General features: G+C 57.3%; 3 protein-coding genes across 3 annotated transcripts; all 3 read left to right on the top strand.

Moving 5' to 3' along the window:
• Positions 1 to 238: 238 nt before the first annotated feature.
• LTHEOB_12221 (RNA polymerase ii mediator complex subunit) lies at positions 239 to 1083 on the top strand (the record flags this gene model as incomplete). The annotated part of the gene is made up of 2 exons (XM_035509065.1): positions 239 to 696; positions 750 to 1083. 2 exons carry the CDS (start codon positions 239 to 241, stop codon positions 1081 to 1083), a joined length of 792 nt encoding a protein of 263 aa, XP_035365217.1.
• Positions 1084 to 1785: 702 nt separating this feature from the next.
• Positions 1786 to 4397, top strand: LTHEOB_12220 (HAD-superfamily hydrolase subfamily IIIA; the record flags this gene model as incomplete). The annotated part of the gene is made up of 10 exons (XM_035509064.1): positions 1786 to 1882; positions 1942 to 2111; positions 2210 to 2322; positions 2439 to 2765; positions 2839 to 2975; positions 3067 to 3206; positions 3372 to 3432; positions 3541 to 3683; positions 4028 to 4147; positions 4347 to 4397. 10 exons carry the CDS (start codon positions 1786 to 1788, stop codon positions 4395 to 4397), a joined length of 1359 nt encoding a protein of 452 aa, XP_035365216.1.
• A 6335-nt stretch (positions 4398 to 10732) lies between these two features.
• Positions 10733 to 12355, top strand: LTHEOB_12219 (uncharacterized protein; the record flags this gene model as incomplete). Its single annotated transcript, XM_035509062.1, has 2 exons — positions 10733 to 11066; positions 11124 to 12355. 2 exons carry the CDS (start codon positions 10733 to 10735, stop codon positions 12353 to 12355), a joined length of 1566 nt encoding a protein of 521 aa, XP_035365215.1.
• Between the last annotated feature and the right edge of the window lie 3111 nt (positions 12356 to 15466).

Raw genomic sequence — 15466 nt, 5'->3', positions numbered from 1 at the left:
CCGGGGATCGTGCTTCGCGGCAGCCGGCCGGGTGGATGTCGCCATCGCATTGGCATGCCGCGTTTGGTGCGCGTTTCTAAGCAAGCGGCCATTGTGTCCCTCGATTTTTTGTGTCATCCCGGGGCCTTATCGCGCGGTCGGACCATCTCCCCACACCAACGCGACTCGCGCCTGCCCGCTGGCGTCAACCGCGTCCGATCGCCACGCCGGAGCAGAACCAGCTTCCTCCTACCCCGCCATGCCGCACGAGCTGCTCCTGTTTGCACAGCTGCCCAATTCGCGCCTCGAGCAGCTGCTGAACATCGTCGCCGGAATCGCCGGCGCCCAGCCGCAGCGTGTCATCGAGCGCCATGTGGTATACCGACCCCAGCGCGACCCGCTGCAACGCCAGTACGCCGTTGGCGCCAGCCAGAATGTGCAGACGACCCAGCGCGCGACCTCGCGCGAGCAGCTGTCCAAGGACATGTTCTACTGGCAGACGGTGAAGGAGCTCGACGACGCCGACTTTGGCCCTGCGGCGTCGAAAGAGCATGCCCCAAAAGAGAAGGCGAATCCCGACGCTGAACGCAAGGGTTGGGCTATCCAGTTTCAGGACATCCCAGAGGCAGGCCAGAGACCTGTCACCACGCGCTGGGTTCAGACAACCGACGTGGTCGCGGGCGATCCCCACGCCCACATGAAAGCGACCATGTACAAGTACGGAAATACCTCTCCACATTCTTGTTCGGGACCGGGCTGACGTGCCACAGCTACGTCTCCGAGTACGTTGACGAGGGTTTCCAATTCGTGCACAAGAACGCGACCATTCTCCTGCATCGCATTCTCCGCTTCCCTAACCCCGAGCAATCGCGCGATTCCCCTCTCGAAAGCCTTCCTCCATTCAAGGACCTTGAACCGCTTGACAAGAGCGGCGCGTATGTTGTGCAGGTGTCGATAAAGATCCAGGACAACTATAAGCCAGAGACCCGAGAAAAAGCCCAGGCGGAGCTCCTTGCATTGAAAGGAACGCTGAAAGGCGTCATCGATTTGGAGCCCGCGGAGAGGCTCGCTCTGGACACCCGAGTCAAGGCCAGACCGGGCTGAGGACGCGCAAGCCATAATTCAGAAGGGAGACGTCTGCATTAGGATACGATGAGATCACTAGACTACATCCGAGGTGGAGCTCCACTCAGAGGCCGGCATTTAGCAAACATGCCCGCGTAGAGCTCCACCTGCCTTCCAAATGGTAGGCGCTGGGAGAATAGGTAACTCAAGCTGGCCTGGTACTGGTGTCGTACAGCGAAAATGGTGAGGTCACAGCAGAAAACGCGCCATCGTAGAAGTTTTCGGAGGGCCACCTTGGTGAAGCTAAGGCTTGCGCCGTGTGAAAACACTCGCGAACGGATAGAAAAACAAGTTATATGCGAATGAAATTTAATCCCAGGCCAATGATGGACAGGAGCGCCACTTGAATCTCTATGTGATCTACGTAATTTTCCGTCAGCATGGTGGTGAGCTCAAACCTCTTCGCGAAGCGAATGTGCGAGAACACAGCTTTCGCGTCTCACCTCCGACAACTCACCACGATCCCGGTCCCGAAAAGGCAGGCGTGAGTCTCACTCGGGTCGAATGAATGTAGCAAGCTCGACCGCACTACATGCTTTGCGGTTAGGCAATACGGCGCACGTGCTACCGCGTCTTCGCGTCCGCTTCCGTCACGTCAAACCTGCTCCACGCTCGACACCACCACGCATCTCCAGACCCACATTCGGCCACGCTGCTTGCATCGCTCACCCGACCGCGAACATGAGCGATCAGGCGCCCTCGCTCAAACGGGCGCACACGGAAGAGGGCTCCATTTCTCCTCCGGCGGTGAAACGGCGGCAACAGTCGACGACCACAAGTGCGTCCGAAATTAGAACGGCTGAGGTCAAGGGAGATCGACTGACACGAGCAACGCAGGCAAGGCCGTGGCGGACTTCTTCAAGCCATCTTCCCAGAAGCCGAAGCCTGCGGAAAAGATTACGTGGGCCGTCGTCAAGGACAGCCTCCTCGTCGGAAAGCACCAAGCCGCCGACGCAATCCCAGCCACTGGGGCAGACCAGCCTCGCAGGATTGCTATTTTTGACTTTGTATGTACGAACGCCAACGTGTTTCAGCCGTCATCCGCCGCGCAGTATGGGTTGCTTGGAGGTGAGCGTCAGACTGACCCTTGCTCTCTATACTGCAGGACTCGACCCTCATTAAGACGGCATCCGGCAACAAGTTTGCCCGCAATGCCACGGATTGGCAGTGGTGGCATGCAAGTGTGCCCACCGTGCTGCGGAGGCTGCACGACGAAGGGTACGTATGCACGCCATTGTCTCAGGTGACGAACACTCCATCTGCTTTTCATTTACCCCTCTCTTTGTGCCACCACTAGCTGAAGCTAATGTGCTTTTATCATTGTCAATATGCAGCTACCTTATCGCCATAGTGAGCAACCAGAGCGGCATTTCCCTGAAAAGCAACAGTTCCAAGGCTCCCAAGGCGGATCTCAAGAGGCTGTCGGACTTCAAGGCCAAAGCAACGGCGATCATAGCCCAGCTGGACCTGCCCATAAGCATCTATGCAGCCACCGCCAAGGATGAATTCCGCAAGCCCCGCCCCGGCATGTGGCGCCAGCTGCTGCATGACTATGGCCTGGAAGATGCATCTGGAGCCGTCGATCTGGAGAAATCTCTCTTCGTTGGAGATGCGGCCGGTCGATCTGGCGGCACGACCAAGGACTTTTCATGTTCCGACAGGTTCGTACGCCCCGAGAAACGGCCTTGCATCTGCCGTAGCAGAGTCCCCACTGACCGTCGGCGGTGGAAATAGGGACTTTGCAGCAAACATAGGCATTCCGTTCCACACACCGGATGAGTATTTCCTGGGCGAGGAGCCGAGGCCCTTTGTTCGAGACTTTGACCCGGCCAAATTTCTGGGTCAGGTGGCTGGAGCCGCAACTGATGCTGGTAAGCCCTCCCCTGTCGGCCTGTTGCTTTTTCCCGCTGCACCGGCACAGAGTGAAGCAGGGAAGTAGGTCTCACCATAGTGTGCTTCTAGTGCCGCTCCTATTCACCAAGAAGAACCCCCTCGACATCGTGATCCTCTGCGGTAGTCCGGGCGCAGGTAAATCCACCTTTTACTGGAAGCATCTGAAACCCCTTGGCTACGAGCGAATCAACCAGGACATCCTGAAAACGGTACGAGCTGTTGTGTTCCCTTAAGCCCGCCTTCCACCACGTCTGCCGCATATAAGCTTGATGGGGGCCGCCGCACGTTCTGTGCCACCCAATTCTGCAGAGAACGGACACTGCGAGATGCAAGTGCGGCACAGATGTACACTTGACTGACAGCTCTGCACGCAGCGTGACAAGTGTCTGAAGGCCGCAGCCGAGCAACTTGGAAAGGGGGTGTCCGTGGCCATAGGTGAGTGAGACTGTTTTCGCCGAGAAAAGGAGGAGCATCGGGGAAGGCGGCAAACAAATGCAGATGCAAAGAACAGCGCAGACTAACATATGGCACTCCGCCTATCAGACAACACGAATGCAGACCCCGAGACACGTGCCCACTGGGTACTACTGGCAGAGAAGCACGACGTGCCAATCCGATGCGTCCTTTTCACAGCAACAGCGAAGCTGTGTGAGCACAATGATGCCGTCAGAGCGTTGAGTGGAGAAGTAAGATCGTGGCCCCATTCTCTTTGTCTCCCTTTCCATGTTTCCTGGCGTTAGCTCTCCCACTTCCCTCTGTTGTCAGACCATCCCGTGAGGCGTCTCCTGTACCACGCTCTATTTTCCTGCATAGCCGTTGCAGCATGACGGTACAAACCCGGTTCCCCGTCAGTCATTCACAGGAGCCAGGATCCCAGGATCTCAACGCCTCGCGGCGGCTGTGCACATGACACCACCACCTTGTCTTTCAGCCAGGTCTCGATCCAACTCACCGCCGAGCATGCTCGAAACTGAGCGGACGTCGTGAATGCGATCGCGAATACGACAAGAGCTGACATGAACGTGCGCAGACGTTGAATCCCGAATCCCGTACTATACTGCCAAAGTTAGCCTTCACCTCGTTCGCCTCCCGGTACCGCATCCCACAGCTCAAGGAAGGGTTCCAAGACATTACAAAAGTCGACTTCACGGTAAGTATCCACTACCTTCCGGACTCTGAGCTTGCTTTTGTCTGTATGCCTATTTCCAGCATACTCGAGACTTTTTCCGGTCTTCAACAAGGCTCATTGCATCGTTTCACCTCCGATGTAGGGTGTACCAAGCATTGCAGCGGTGACACCTCAGCAAATTATCACGTCTTTTCAACTAACATCCTTCACACAACCACAGTTCGAAGGCAGCGAAGAGGACCGCAAAGTCTGGAGCCAATACTGGATATGATTCAAACTGCGCCACGGCTGGACTGGTGCAATCCTAGACCACTATAGTGCTTTAATATACGGCAGATCGGATCGTTGTTGGTTTCGGGGCGGCCGACCCAGGGACCTGGAATTGCGCCGTCCGATCTCATCGATCCCCCTGCGATGGGCGCGTTTCGAAACTGACGATCAAGGCATCCTGCTTTCTACTGCGTACCCTGCGTCTCGAGGTCACCCTGCTTGGGTTTGCGGTTGCTTGCGTTACAGTGTGCCATCTAAACTTCTGCCGAGGGCGATGATCATCTTGGTGGATGATCGGTGGTGGTTCCAGACCATTTTCTGCACAACTGCTTTACACATCACGTTGAAGCATCGGTGCGCGGTGGCGCTATGAAGGATGGTTCCGGCCAAAAAGAAAAAAAGTTTTTCCTTCCATCCTTCTCTTGCGCATTTTTAGCACAAGAAACAAATGACAGACCTACGAGAACCCAATATTGTTACGAAGTGAAAAGGCGATCAATTTGTGATTGGCCAACAGAAGCGGTTTATTAGTAAGCACGTGAAAAGACTTCTACGCAGCAAGAGGAAGGTCTGCCGGTGATTACTATTGATCGCTTGGCGAAAGGTAGGATTGGTGGGGCTCAGTGGTTCTAATCGAAAATAGAAAGCTGCTGACAAGCTTCAACTAATAATTCCATTTCTTTTTGTCTCCGCTTTCTACCCTTGGTATGGTTCCATTTCTTTTTTTATCATTTCTCTCCCTCTTTCGTCCCCTCCATTGGTGAGTGGGTCTTGCCTTGGCGGGAGCGGATGCAACCGGGTCCTACCTTACAAATGAAGGAGATATGTCGGGGAATTCAAAGGTTGAGCTCCCGCAAGCTTCCTGCGAGCTCGTTCTCCATTTTTTTTTTCTTCTTGGGTGGGAATGGCGGAAGTAACACGCGGGCATTGCTTTTGTAGGAAGAAAGGACCTGAGTACTTGCGCCATGCTTGTTAATAATCAAGCTGCTGTTAAGCGTTGATGGAGTTTCTTTTTCTCTTTTTCCGTTGTCTGGTGAGATTTGCATAACTTGCTCCCTCGTTTTCGGCTGTTTCGGCACTGTGGGCCTTTATGCACTGCGATCTCACTGTCCGATGCCGAGCGAAGAGACTGCCTCACGGAAGCCGAGGATATGTGTATGTATGTACGGCGGTGGGTCTGAAGGATTGATCAATAAATCGTGCTGCTGATGGATTGCATACATTCATATGCGCGCAGGATTGGTGCAGGAAGTTGGGATCTGCTGTCTCGCTCTGTGAAGGTAGCATTTTGGTGACGGGACGCAAAAGGTGGGGTTGACTCGGCAGATGAGAGAGAAAGGGTGGGACGAGGAGCGAGTCGTGTGGAGAAAACCAATTATATTGGGGCTTCTCCGCTGCAGAATCGTGAAGAAAGGAAAGAGTCAAGGTGGACATGCAGTCGGATGGTCTCGAATGCGCTGCATTTGATGCTCTGCAGATGGGTGTCATTCGACCCACACACTGTTGCGCGCGTATTGGATGACATGCTTGCAGTGCTTCGTATAGAGGCAACTACTTGTTCCCTCTGATTTGGATTGCGCAATCACGCACGGCCATTTGTTCCGATGCCGAGAAGCTCACCTCGATTGTAGGTGGCAAGAGACAGTGTAATGTGGTATATGCTTTAGGAGGCCTTGCATATGGACTCTCTGTGCCCTGTTTTTTTTGTTTTTTTAGTTTTTTTGCCCTTACTCTGCCATAGGTTTAGGCAGCAAGGAGACACGCGAGTAAATCTAGACTGTGCACGAGTCATCGCTTCCTCGGTCCTTCGGACTATCGGTTCAGCATATGGGTTGGGTACGGGAGCATGTGTGGGGATATCATATGCTTTCCTCTGGCTGGCTGACCTCGGTGGACACTGAGCCTTTTCCATTGGTTGATCAGACCTGCGGAAACTATTGTTTTATTTCGCTTAAACAACCTCTTCCATCGAATGCCAATTGTCTTTCACGTGCTTTGGCCGATGCCCTCGCTCTTTTCTCGAAAAGACCGTCAGATATGCAGCACGAGTCCGAAGCGAAAAACAAGTGGAGAGGCAGAGAGGCAGCGGTATACTCCGAATATCCCATCACCAGCCCAGATGCATGAACATCAGCGCCCGAAGCGGCATATGCAATCCCGTCACGCTTAGATCAAACAAGGTTTCTGCCTAGCTATGAATAGTGTTGGGTCACCAACGTTTCCCCAGTCCACATTGAGGAAAGGACGGAGGAGAAGGAATTAGAGTAAAACCAACGGTCTATTGCTTCTGTCCGGGGCGCTTCTCGCTACCAAGGCTTCTAGGAGAAAGAAGGTTTTGAATTCTCTTCACCCTGCGTCTGGCGTTGTGTGGTACGCGGTAGACTACGGGGGCGGATGACGGCTAGTTTACCATCTAGACATACTGCCGCCGCCTCGTGGGATGGCGGCGGCAACGCAGGCACGCGCTCTAGTCCCGGGCCTACGCCACGGCTACCGAACGGCTACGGCTCCCCAATCCACTTTTCCTGTCGACGCGGTTACATCTCCGCCGGTCGGTCTTTTTTTTGTCGCTAGGGCAAGCCGTAGGAAAGGGAGAAGAATGTGGGGCTTGGCGGCGGGGTCTCGAGCCGCCTCGCCGGCGTAGGGCGATGAGGAAAAACACACAAAGGAAAATAAAATTGAGGACTAAAGGCCGATCAGATGCAGGCCGCTTGGTACTAAGAACTGGCACTGCCCTTATTCAACAACGCACCCATCGTGACCGGTGCCTTGGGCTCGGAAATAGTTATGCATGTTGGAGGGATAAAAGGAAAAACACGACAAAAAGCCATCGTACCATGCATTTACCTGAACAGGCAGTCCCGTGACGCGAGGCGCTAATTGTCGCTTTTTCCTTGTGCATCATAATGACTGTTTGATTTTCGTTTTTTCCGCCCTGCCCGCTTCCTGACACGCGGCGTCGTCCGTTGTCGTCGTCGTGGGATGCCGTCCTGTCAAGTCTAGCGGATGCAGAAATGCGACGTGCAGTTTGCGCGTCACGGCTGCGCATTGCACGATTGTTGATGATGACAGCATGGCGGGACGGGGGGGATAGCGGAAAGAGAAAAAATCGGGCTCTTTGGCGGATTTCCTACTGCATTTGGACAAAGTGGGTTGACGGCCTTGCGGCACGGTAGATGGATCGCAGGGCTGGAACACAAGGACACGGGCGCGCAGGGCTGGCGAAGAGAAAGAAGCGACCATGTGCGGAAACGATGGACGTGACGATACAGCGCCGGTGCACGTGTATGGCCAATGACCCTGGAAGGAAGAATAGGCTGGTCAGGGCCGATGTACGTCCTGACCACGTACTAGAGACTGGTAGGCGGGTTGCATCGTCAATGACTTGGGTGTAGCTGTGCGTTGTTCCCCAGCAGGCGGTACCGGGGAAAAGCGTTGAGCGAGGATCACCGGCAGGCTTCTGCCGCGCGGATCATCCGCTGATTTACGCCGAGCATGAGGTGCTGTTTCCAACCTCATTTGGAGGAGAAAAGAGAACATGCATGATGGATCAGACTATGGCGGCAGATGAAGGAGCGGCCAGGTGGTCGAATCATGTTGAAATTGCTTTTGCCTCTCCTGAACGGATATTCTGCAGTTGCGTGGTTTCAGTCGCCGAAATGTGGGGAGGCGCCTTCTGTCTGAATCGTCACTTCGGAGATGGGGTGAAGGCGTAGGTGCATTTCGTAAGAGAGGGGATCCCCGAAAGAATATGCTGCGAGGATGTCACTTACAAGGTGGCCGTTGGACAAGCCCCACAAGCGATACGCCACAAAATGTGTAGCGACGAGGGAGTGGGAGATTGCCATCGACCACGGAGGGCCAGTTTACAGGCCAGTTCTGGACCGCACTTGAAGGAATAGTTAATCGGGAAAGATGCCAGACCGGGCAAGATGAAAAGGGTAGGAAGCGGCAGAGCCAACAAGGTTCATGCCTTGCGGTGCCGATCGGCCACAGCGGCTGGTGATGCCGCTCTGAGGGCGGCCGGGAAGAGAGATCTTACGGAAAGGGGGATGGGTGGTGGGCAATAGCTGAAGTCTGTATCACGGTAGCGAGATTCAGACGGGAGAGAGAGAACGGAGCGGGTCGGAGTACACAAAGAGGCGCAGGCTTGTAGGGCGGGTCGGTTTGGCGGGCTGAGGGCGGGTGGCTAACGAGATCGAGTATGGCGGTCCAGATGGAGATCGGAAGCGGAAGTGTTGAGGGAGACACTGCAGAGATTCAGGTGGGCGTCTATACCGCGTCGGAGTAAGAAGACAATTCTCTAGGTGCACTGGCTAGTCAGGCCTGTCGCTGTAGGCAGGGAACAACGTTGAGGCGCCGTGCGTTCCGGACGCGGCTCGCTTAAGCTACAGCGCGTTGTTGATACAACGCTCTCATAGCCTTACTGCCGGACCCGGGAAATCGGAGGAGGCTCTCAGCCAGCCATAGCAGCTGAGCCGTGTCGAGCTGCGGCCGGTACCTTTCAACTCTGTACCTGAAGACCGAGATAACCATAATCCCCATCCAGCGCGTCGGCCGGCGCAGACGGAATGCTCACTGGCCCGAGCAGCTGCGCGGCGACTCAGCGTGAAGAAGCTGACATACATGGTCGAAAAGGGCATCGTGCGCGAGCGGAATTGCTTCCAGCATTCCGTGGCAGGGAATCTGGCTGCATGCTGCCAACAAACACGTGAGGGGAGGACATGTCGTTCGGCCCAGCAACGACCACGTGTGTTGGCGATAAGTCGCTTGTGCTTCATAGGCACACAGGCAGCTATCCGGATGCAAGCAAGAATCCGCAACAGTGGTCCTCACCGACTGTTGAGATATGCGAGATGTGCCCCGTTTCCCCGCCGTGAGCTGTGCAGCCGGCTGCGCTCTTCCGAGATCGCAAAAGTGCCCGAGGAACGAGATCCGGAGAGGCCACGATGGACGGCGAGACGCGCGGAGGAATGGGCCCGCTGTTACGTGCACTAGCCGCTACGATCCTCGGGGCTACGCGCGACCCCGGCTCTGTCGTCATAGGATCTCGACGCGGGCTCTCGACGCTCCGCCACCACGGCGCATGCATCGCGAGAAGACGGCACATGTTGGCTCTGACATTGCAGGAACCCGCGAGAGCGTTGACGGCGTGGAGGAGCAGACGTGGCCGGGGGCCCGATTCGCTGGCAGCAGCGGCGGCGGTACCTGAGCAAGGATGGGCGTGGCCGGGCGGCGCTGTGCCTGGAAGAACCTGGGACGAGGCTGGGCAGTGGTGCACAGCGTGTGGCTTTCCAGGGGCACAGCCAATGGGCAGGCCCAACGGCTCCGGGCTGCGCATCCCCGGCGGCCCAACGGCGTGCTTTGCTAGGTTTCGCGGCGCGGTGACGAGCGTGGAGGGCCGCGGCCTGAGGCAGCGGCGGTGATTTTCAATGCGAAACCCGCCAGCGACCCAGGACCGTGGGCGGGCGAGCAGCACGATGAGGTGCTTTTTTGGCGCGCTCGGCCTGACGTAAAACGTCGCGGTGCCACGGCGATTGGCCATTTTTGCGGGCGCCCACGAGCTGGGCGAAGCGAGGGCAGCGCGCTGTATGACGGCGGCGGGCGAGTCATTTTTTGCGTTCGAAAATTCTTCCTGGCGGGCACGAGGGTGGAGCTGCGCGCAGCCGCGCGCTCTCATCAGTCAGCCTGCGCATCCGCTTTGGGAAGCGGCTGGTGGAGCCCTTGGGCGCAGCTTGGCTGCGGCGGGGGTCGCTGCGCGGACGGGGGGCTGGCCATGATCGCAGGCTGCAGGGCCGGGTTGACGCTGGCGCTGGCGCTGGTGTTGGCGCTGGTGCTGGTGCTGGCGCAGGCGCATTGCAGGCGGGCCGCCCGCGAGGCAGAGCTCGCCGGAGGGGGTGCGCACGGCAGCGTTTTTGACCCATGCCGGCGGCGCTTGACTTAATCCCATTCACTGGACCACAAATTCACGCCTGTGCCCGCTCCTCACCACCCAGCACCCACCCCCGCCGCTCGCTCGCCAGCTGTCTCGCCCAGCGTCCGCTTCGAGCCTGCCCCGCCGGCGCCTCCAGCCGCGCCTGACTGAGTGAGTGTGACGCCTGCGGCTGCTGTCTCACGTGCCGCCCGCTGACCGGGTTTGTCCAGCCGCGCACCATAAACACATCTGTCAGCGACGTGGACTGCTCGAATTCGTGCCACCCTCGCGCTCCACGCCACTGCGACTTCGTCACGCCCAAGCCCAATAAGCCCATGCCCGGCTCCTCTGCCGGCCTGTGAGGACACACTTTCCTTTTAAATGGGAACCCGGTAGCCCACCACGCCGGACCACTCTGCAAAATGCGCGACCTCAAGCCACTGATGCTCCCCAAACTGGCCTCGGTCAGAAACCCTCTGGCCGACTCTCCCACTGCCGACCCCGACTCGTCCTTTTCTGCTTCCGAGTGCTCCACCCCATTGAGCCAGACCTTTTCTACCAACGGCCATGTCCGCCACTCCAGCTCGCTCTCCTCGCTCTCCTCGTCCCCGCCCTCGTCCTACGAGCACCTGGACAGCATGACGGCCTCCAGCAAGCTCCCGCGCCTGCCTGAGGACCCCTTGGAGGGCCCCTTCGCCTCCGACCCCGACGACGACGACGAGGTCGAGGGCAAGCTCGGCTCCTGGTGTCTGTGCAGTGCGTCCCACCCACTCTGCTCCGCTTCTTCCGCCTCGCCTGCTAACTCTGCCACAGGTGTCGCTGAAGGCTGCCCGCACGGCGACAGCAGGACCTCTTACTCCACCCCCAGCTTGGCGAGCCCGGCCTTCGAGTTTGCCGACAGCTCGTTTGCCGATGACGGCGAGTCGAGGTATTTTGCCCGCCGCCGCAGGTCGGGTGACTCGCCTGCAAGCATCTCGTCACGCGTCGGCGAGCGCTTCCCTTCGCTCACGCGCAAGTGGAAGGACCGCAGGCCATCCGGGCTGTCCAGGGAGACAACGCGCGCATCCAGTGGCCGCTCCAGCCGGGCTTCCTCCACTGCTGGGTCCGTCGTCGCCTCGGTGAACGCCAGCCAGACCGACCTCCCTCAGAGCCCTGCCCGGTCTTCTGTTGACGAACTGACGCCCACCTCGCCCGTTGACATTGTCAGGCCAAGCGTGGATGCCGACCCAATCGACCGCGAAAGGCTCGCATCGACCCCCCTGCTCCCGCCCGTCATGTGCGGCAAGCTGGCATCTTCGGAGAAAGACTGGCAGTCTCCGCTGCAGTCGCCCACGGTCGCTGACTCCAACGCGACCTTTTCGGCAATGAACAGCCCGCTGGGAACCCCGCAGGCGCCTACGATGCAGACCCCGCCGCTGTCGACCAGGCCCTCGATCGCCTCGTTCAGGCATGGTCGTCCCGGCGGGATGGTACCGAGCTCGGACATCCCACCAATGACGATCAGCGACGACGACAGCGAGCAAGACGAGTGGGCGGAGAAGCTCGGCCACGCCAACTTCACCATCTTGCCCAAGCCATACCTGCCCGACGTCTGCGATCGCGCCGCATGCCGCGAGCTGTTCGCCAACTGGGAACGCGCGCGCCTGAACTTCACCAAGCATCTCGTGCGCACCGGCGAGCATTTCGGCGCGACGTCGAAAACCTACCGGCTGACGGAGCAGAAATGGGCCGAAGTGGACAGCCAATGGAAGAAGTTCCACGATGCCGCCGTCGCCTGCGCGACCGATGACGGGCTCGACCACGCTACCGGCCCAACGCCCAGCGAGCCTCCGCCGCTGATGACGCTCCCCGCGCTAGAAGACCCGAAGAAGCCCGGCCAGTTTCCCAAGCTGGGCGATGAGGACATTGTGGGTCCCATGGTTCAGGCCGCGGCGAGGAATCTTCCCCGTTCTTCCAAAAAGGCATCCTGGGCCAGATTCCTCAGCGACATCAAGTCGCCCGGCACCTTTTTCGCGCGCCCGGCCCAGCCAATCGGCTCGAGATGAGGCCACTTGCCACCTCTGGCATTCTTGAACCTCCGTTGCGATTGTAACTTTACAATTACACCATTTATGAGGTACGACCGGATACGACTCTAGTTTTTACTGTCAGCTGCGCGCAGCTGTAACGTTCCTTGACGACCACGAATTTCTTTTGTATCTGGGAGGCTATCTAGACGGTTTACACGACTGAAGCATGGCGCATTCCAGCACGAAGCGGAGGTCGCAAAAAAAAGCTTTGGATCACAAAAGGAGCGGTTCAAAAAGTTTTGCGAGTCGGTTTTTGTCGACATTTTACGCGTATTACCCCGGCCGACTTTGCTGGCCATGTCTCGTCTCGTTTGTGTCTGCGTTGGAGTCTCAGTTTTCGGCGGCTATACCCATCCTCGGTCCCATTCTTCCAGAGTTGATGGCGAAGCGCAGTCAGGTGTTGGGCGGCCCAGGGGCCGGCCTCTCGCGGGGCCGTGTCACTGGCATGGCCCATCGCAAGTGTATTTTGTATAATTATTATGGAGCGGCTACTATAGATCCCCTTGCGGATACAGAGCAGGCCAGACGGGCCTGGTACGGGACGACGGATGTCGCAGCTGCAGCACCCGGCCCCGTAGCCATATAGAAAAGAGGATCACGCACAGAGTTGGATAGACACGGTAGCGCGATACAGACAAACAGAACGAAGAGACACTTCCACCACATGAACATCGCAGGCTGTGCTTGTTTGCTACGACGCTGAAAAAGGATTGCTGCATATACCGGCCGCTTTTGGAAGAAGCTGCATGGCCGATGCCGAAGGGTCCAAGGCAGGGAACAGCGGAATAAGGCACTCGTTAATCTCGTGATCGGCGATTTGTGTCACTGAAGTGCACTTTTGACTGCCGGCAGGATTGCATTGCATTGCAGCGCCCGTTGCTTGCTCGCACTCGTCCTTTTGCCTGCTCCGCCTTGCCCCTCATTTCGTTCTCTATGCGGAAGTCAAGGGATGCGTGCAGGCGTTTTTTATTTTGTTATGCGCGATCATGCCGGCGTGTTTACAACGGTGGGGGCGGCAAACGGCGCTTGTGGACTGATTATGATCCAGGCCAAGCATGCAGGGCAGATTTGCTTTTTTTTGTCCTGTTTGCTTTTGTGCATTCTTCTCTCCCAGGCTGTTGGTACGGTAAACGCTGCCGGCCACTCCCCTTTCCTCCCGTCGCTCTGGTCGCCGCTGCCCCTCTTTCTCAAGAGAGAAATGCGTGATCTCGCCACCGACACGGGCCGTAGTGTGCACCTACGGGGGGCCGTACGCGCAGCAGGTGGATTGTTGGGTTGGTCTTCCTACTTCCCCGACCTTTTTCCTCTCCCCACACGCCCCCCTTCGTTGCTTTTTGTCAATGTACCGGGGCCGTCCAGAATGTTGGGTGTCTGGCTCACCTGAGAATGATGAGGTTGATTGTTTGTGCGGTGTCCATTCCCAAGGCCACCCCTTCACGAAAAGGAAAAAGTCGCCGGATGATGCTTCCCCCAACGGACCGCATCTGACCACGTCCGTTCGTCAGTCATGTGTACTGGTGACGTCAATCACCAGAGAAAAGCTTGAACTCCGCTATTGTGGCGACCTTGAAACACCGGAGCGCTCTTTGGGAACCAAGGGAAGAGCACGTGGGAGGATAAAGAGATCAGAAAAGGGGGGGGGTCACCCTGGCGCTTCTTCTTTCCCCGCAACGTTTACCCGCACGAACAGGCGTTCGCAGGGTGATTGTGGTGTGGCGATGTTTCTGAGTCAAAAGGAAAGAAAGACGTTCAGACGAGGAAAGGATCGGTGGTAGTAAGGTTCAACGTCGGTCGGTGGCTTGCGTATTCGCCCTTTTGTTACCGGGCAAAGCAGCGGTGATGACGTTGCATGCGCGTGCAGTTATCCGCGGCCTGCAACCTCAGTTCAAGGCGACTTGCAGCTTCGGTCTCACGTTATTATTCTTTGGGCTTGTTTCTTTTCCTCTCACATTGCTTTTTTTTTTCTGTCGCCACGGGCGTGCTTAAGCTTTCCCCGCCCATCGCCACACTTCCGCTGGCGCGGCCCGAAATAGCGAGAAGCTGGGGACAAAGCCGTGGTGTTGCTTGAATTGGTGGTTCCGTAGGTACCGGCGGGCAGGTAAAGGGTTCAGCCTCCGTCTCAGCCTCTGGCCTTCCCCGCCATCCGTCTTTCCTTCGCTGTGTCCCCCCCGCCCCCTTCGCGCCCAGCAGCAGCAGCAGCAGCTTCCTCCCTTCCTTCACCACCTGTGGCACAGCTCTCAGCGCATGATCTGGGGAAGGGGAAGAAAGACATTCTCGGCCTCGGCCGGGGACTTCTCCGCCCAGGCAGTCAGTCACCTTCAGACAGTATCTTAGTGTACTGAGACATTCACTCAAGACTGAGGATTCAACCATCACGCACAAGCGCAGCGGGGAATGGCACGCTGCGCCTCACCGTGGCGAATAGCTCGTCGCTAACCCGAATGCAATGGCAAAGACCCCTTTTTCCAGCTGGCCCTTTCCGCCTTCCAATGAACGCCCCGCGGCAACCGCCCCAAATATCAATTCTATGCGGAGTCACGTTCGGCAGCCGCTGCAGAAACAACTGCTCACTTCGAAACGTGGCGTCGCCGCCTCCTTTCCGAGCTCCGACCAGATTTGTTTTGGACGTCACTTATACAGAGTGATGGAAGATAAGGCGTCCGGAAGAAGGCCCCCCCTTCTGCAGTCGCATGGGGTCAGCAGGCCTGAAGTCTCAAAGATAAGCTGATGATGGTTCTGGGTTTGGGGTCCTTTGCGGTCAGAAGGAGGATTGTGTGACCAGTGTTCGTCTTGGAGGTACGGTTGGCCTGGTGATGGGCCTCGATTAGGGGACAGTCATCCTCGCGGTCTACTGTGGTGCAGCTATCTTTTGGTCTCGTTCTTCGAGTCGACAGGGTTGGGCTCGGCGGGTAGGCGCTTCTTCTCCACGGGATTTCTCTGCCGACTCGTGCTGTTGGATCTCTTTCGGTCGATGCTTGCTTCTCGAGCCTTGCGAGGGTTTCAGCCCTCTACGACGTTGCGGGATGCTTTTCTTTTTCTTGAGGCGGCCGAGAACGTGGAGTGGGTCGTTATCTTCAGCTTGACGGG

The sequence above is a fragment of the Lasiodiplodia theobromae genome (genome assembly GCF_012971845.1).
Source record: "Lasiodiplodia theobromae strain AM2As chromosome Unknown scaffold_59, whole genome shotgun sequence".
Classification (NCBI taxonomy): domain Eukaryota; kingdom Fungi; phylum Ascomycota; class Dothideomycetes; order Botryosphaeriales; family Botryosphaeriaceae; genus Lasiodiplodia; species Lasiodiplodia theobromae.
Note: the sequence above shows the minus strand (reverse complement) of the source record. Positions and strands in the feature narration are given on the sequence as shown.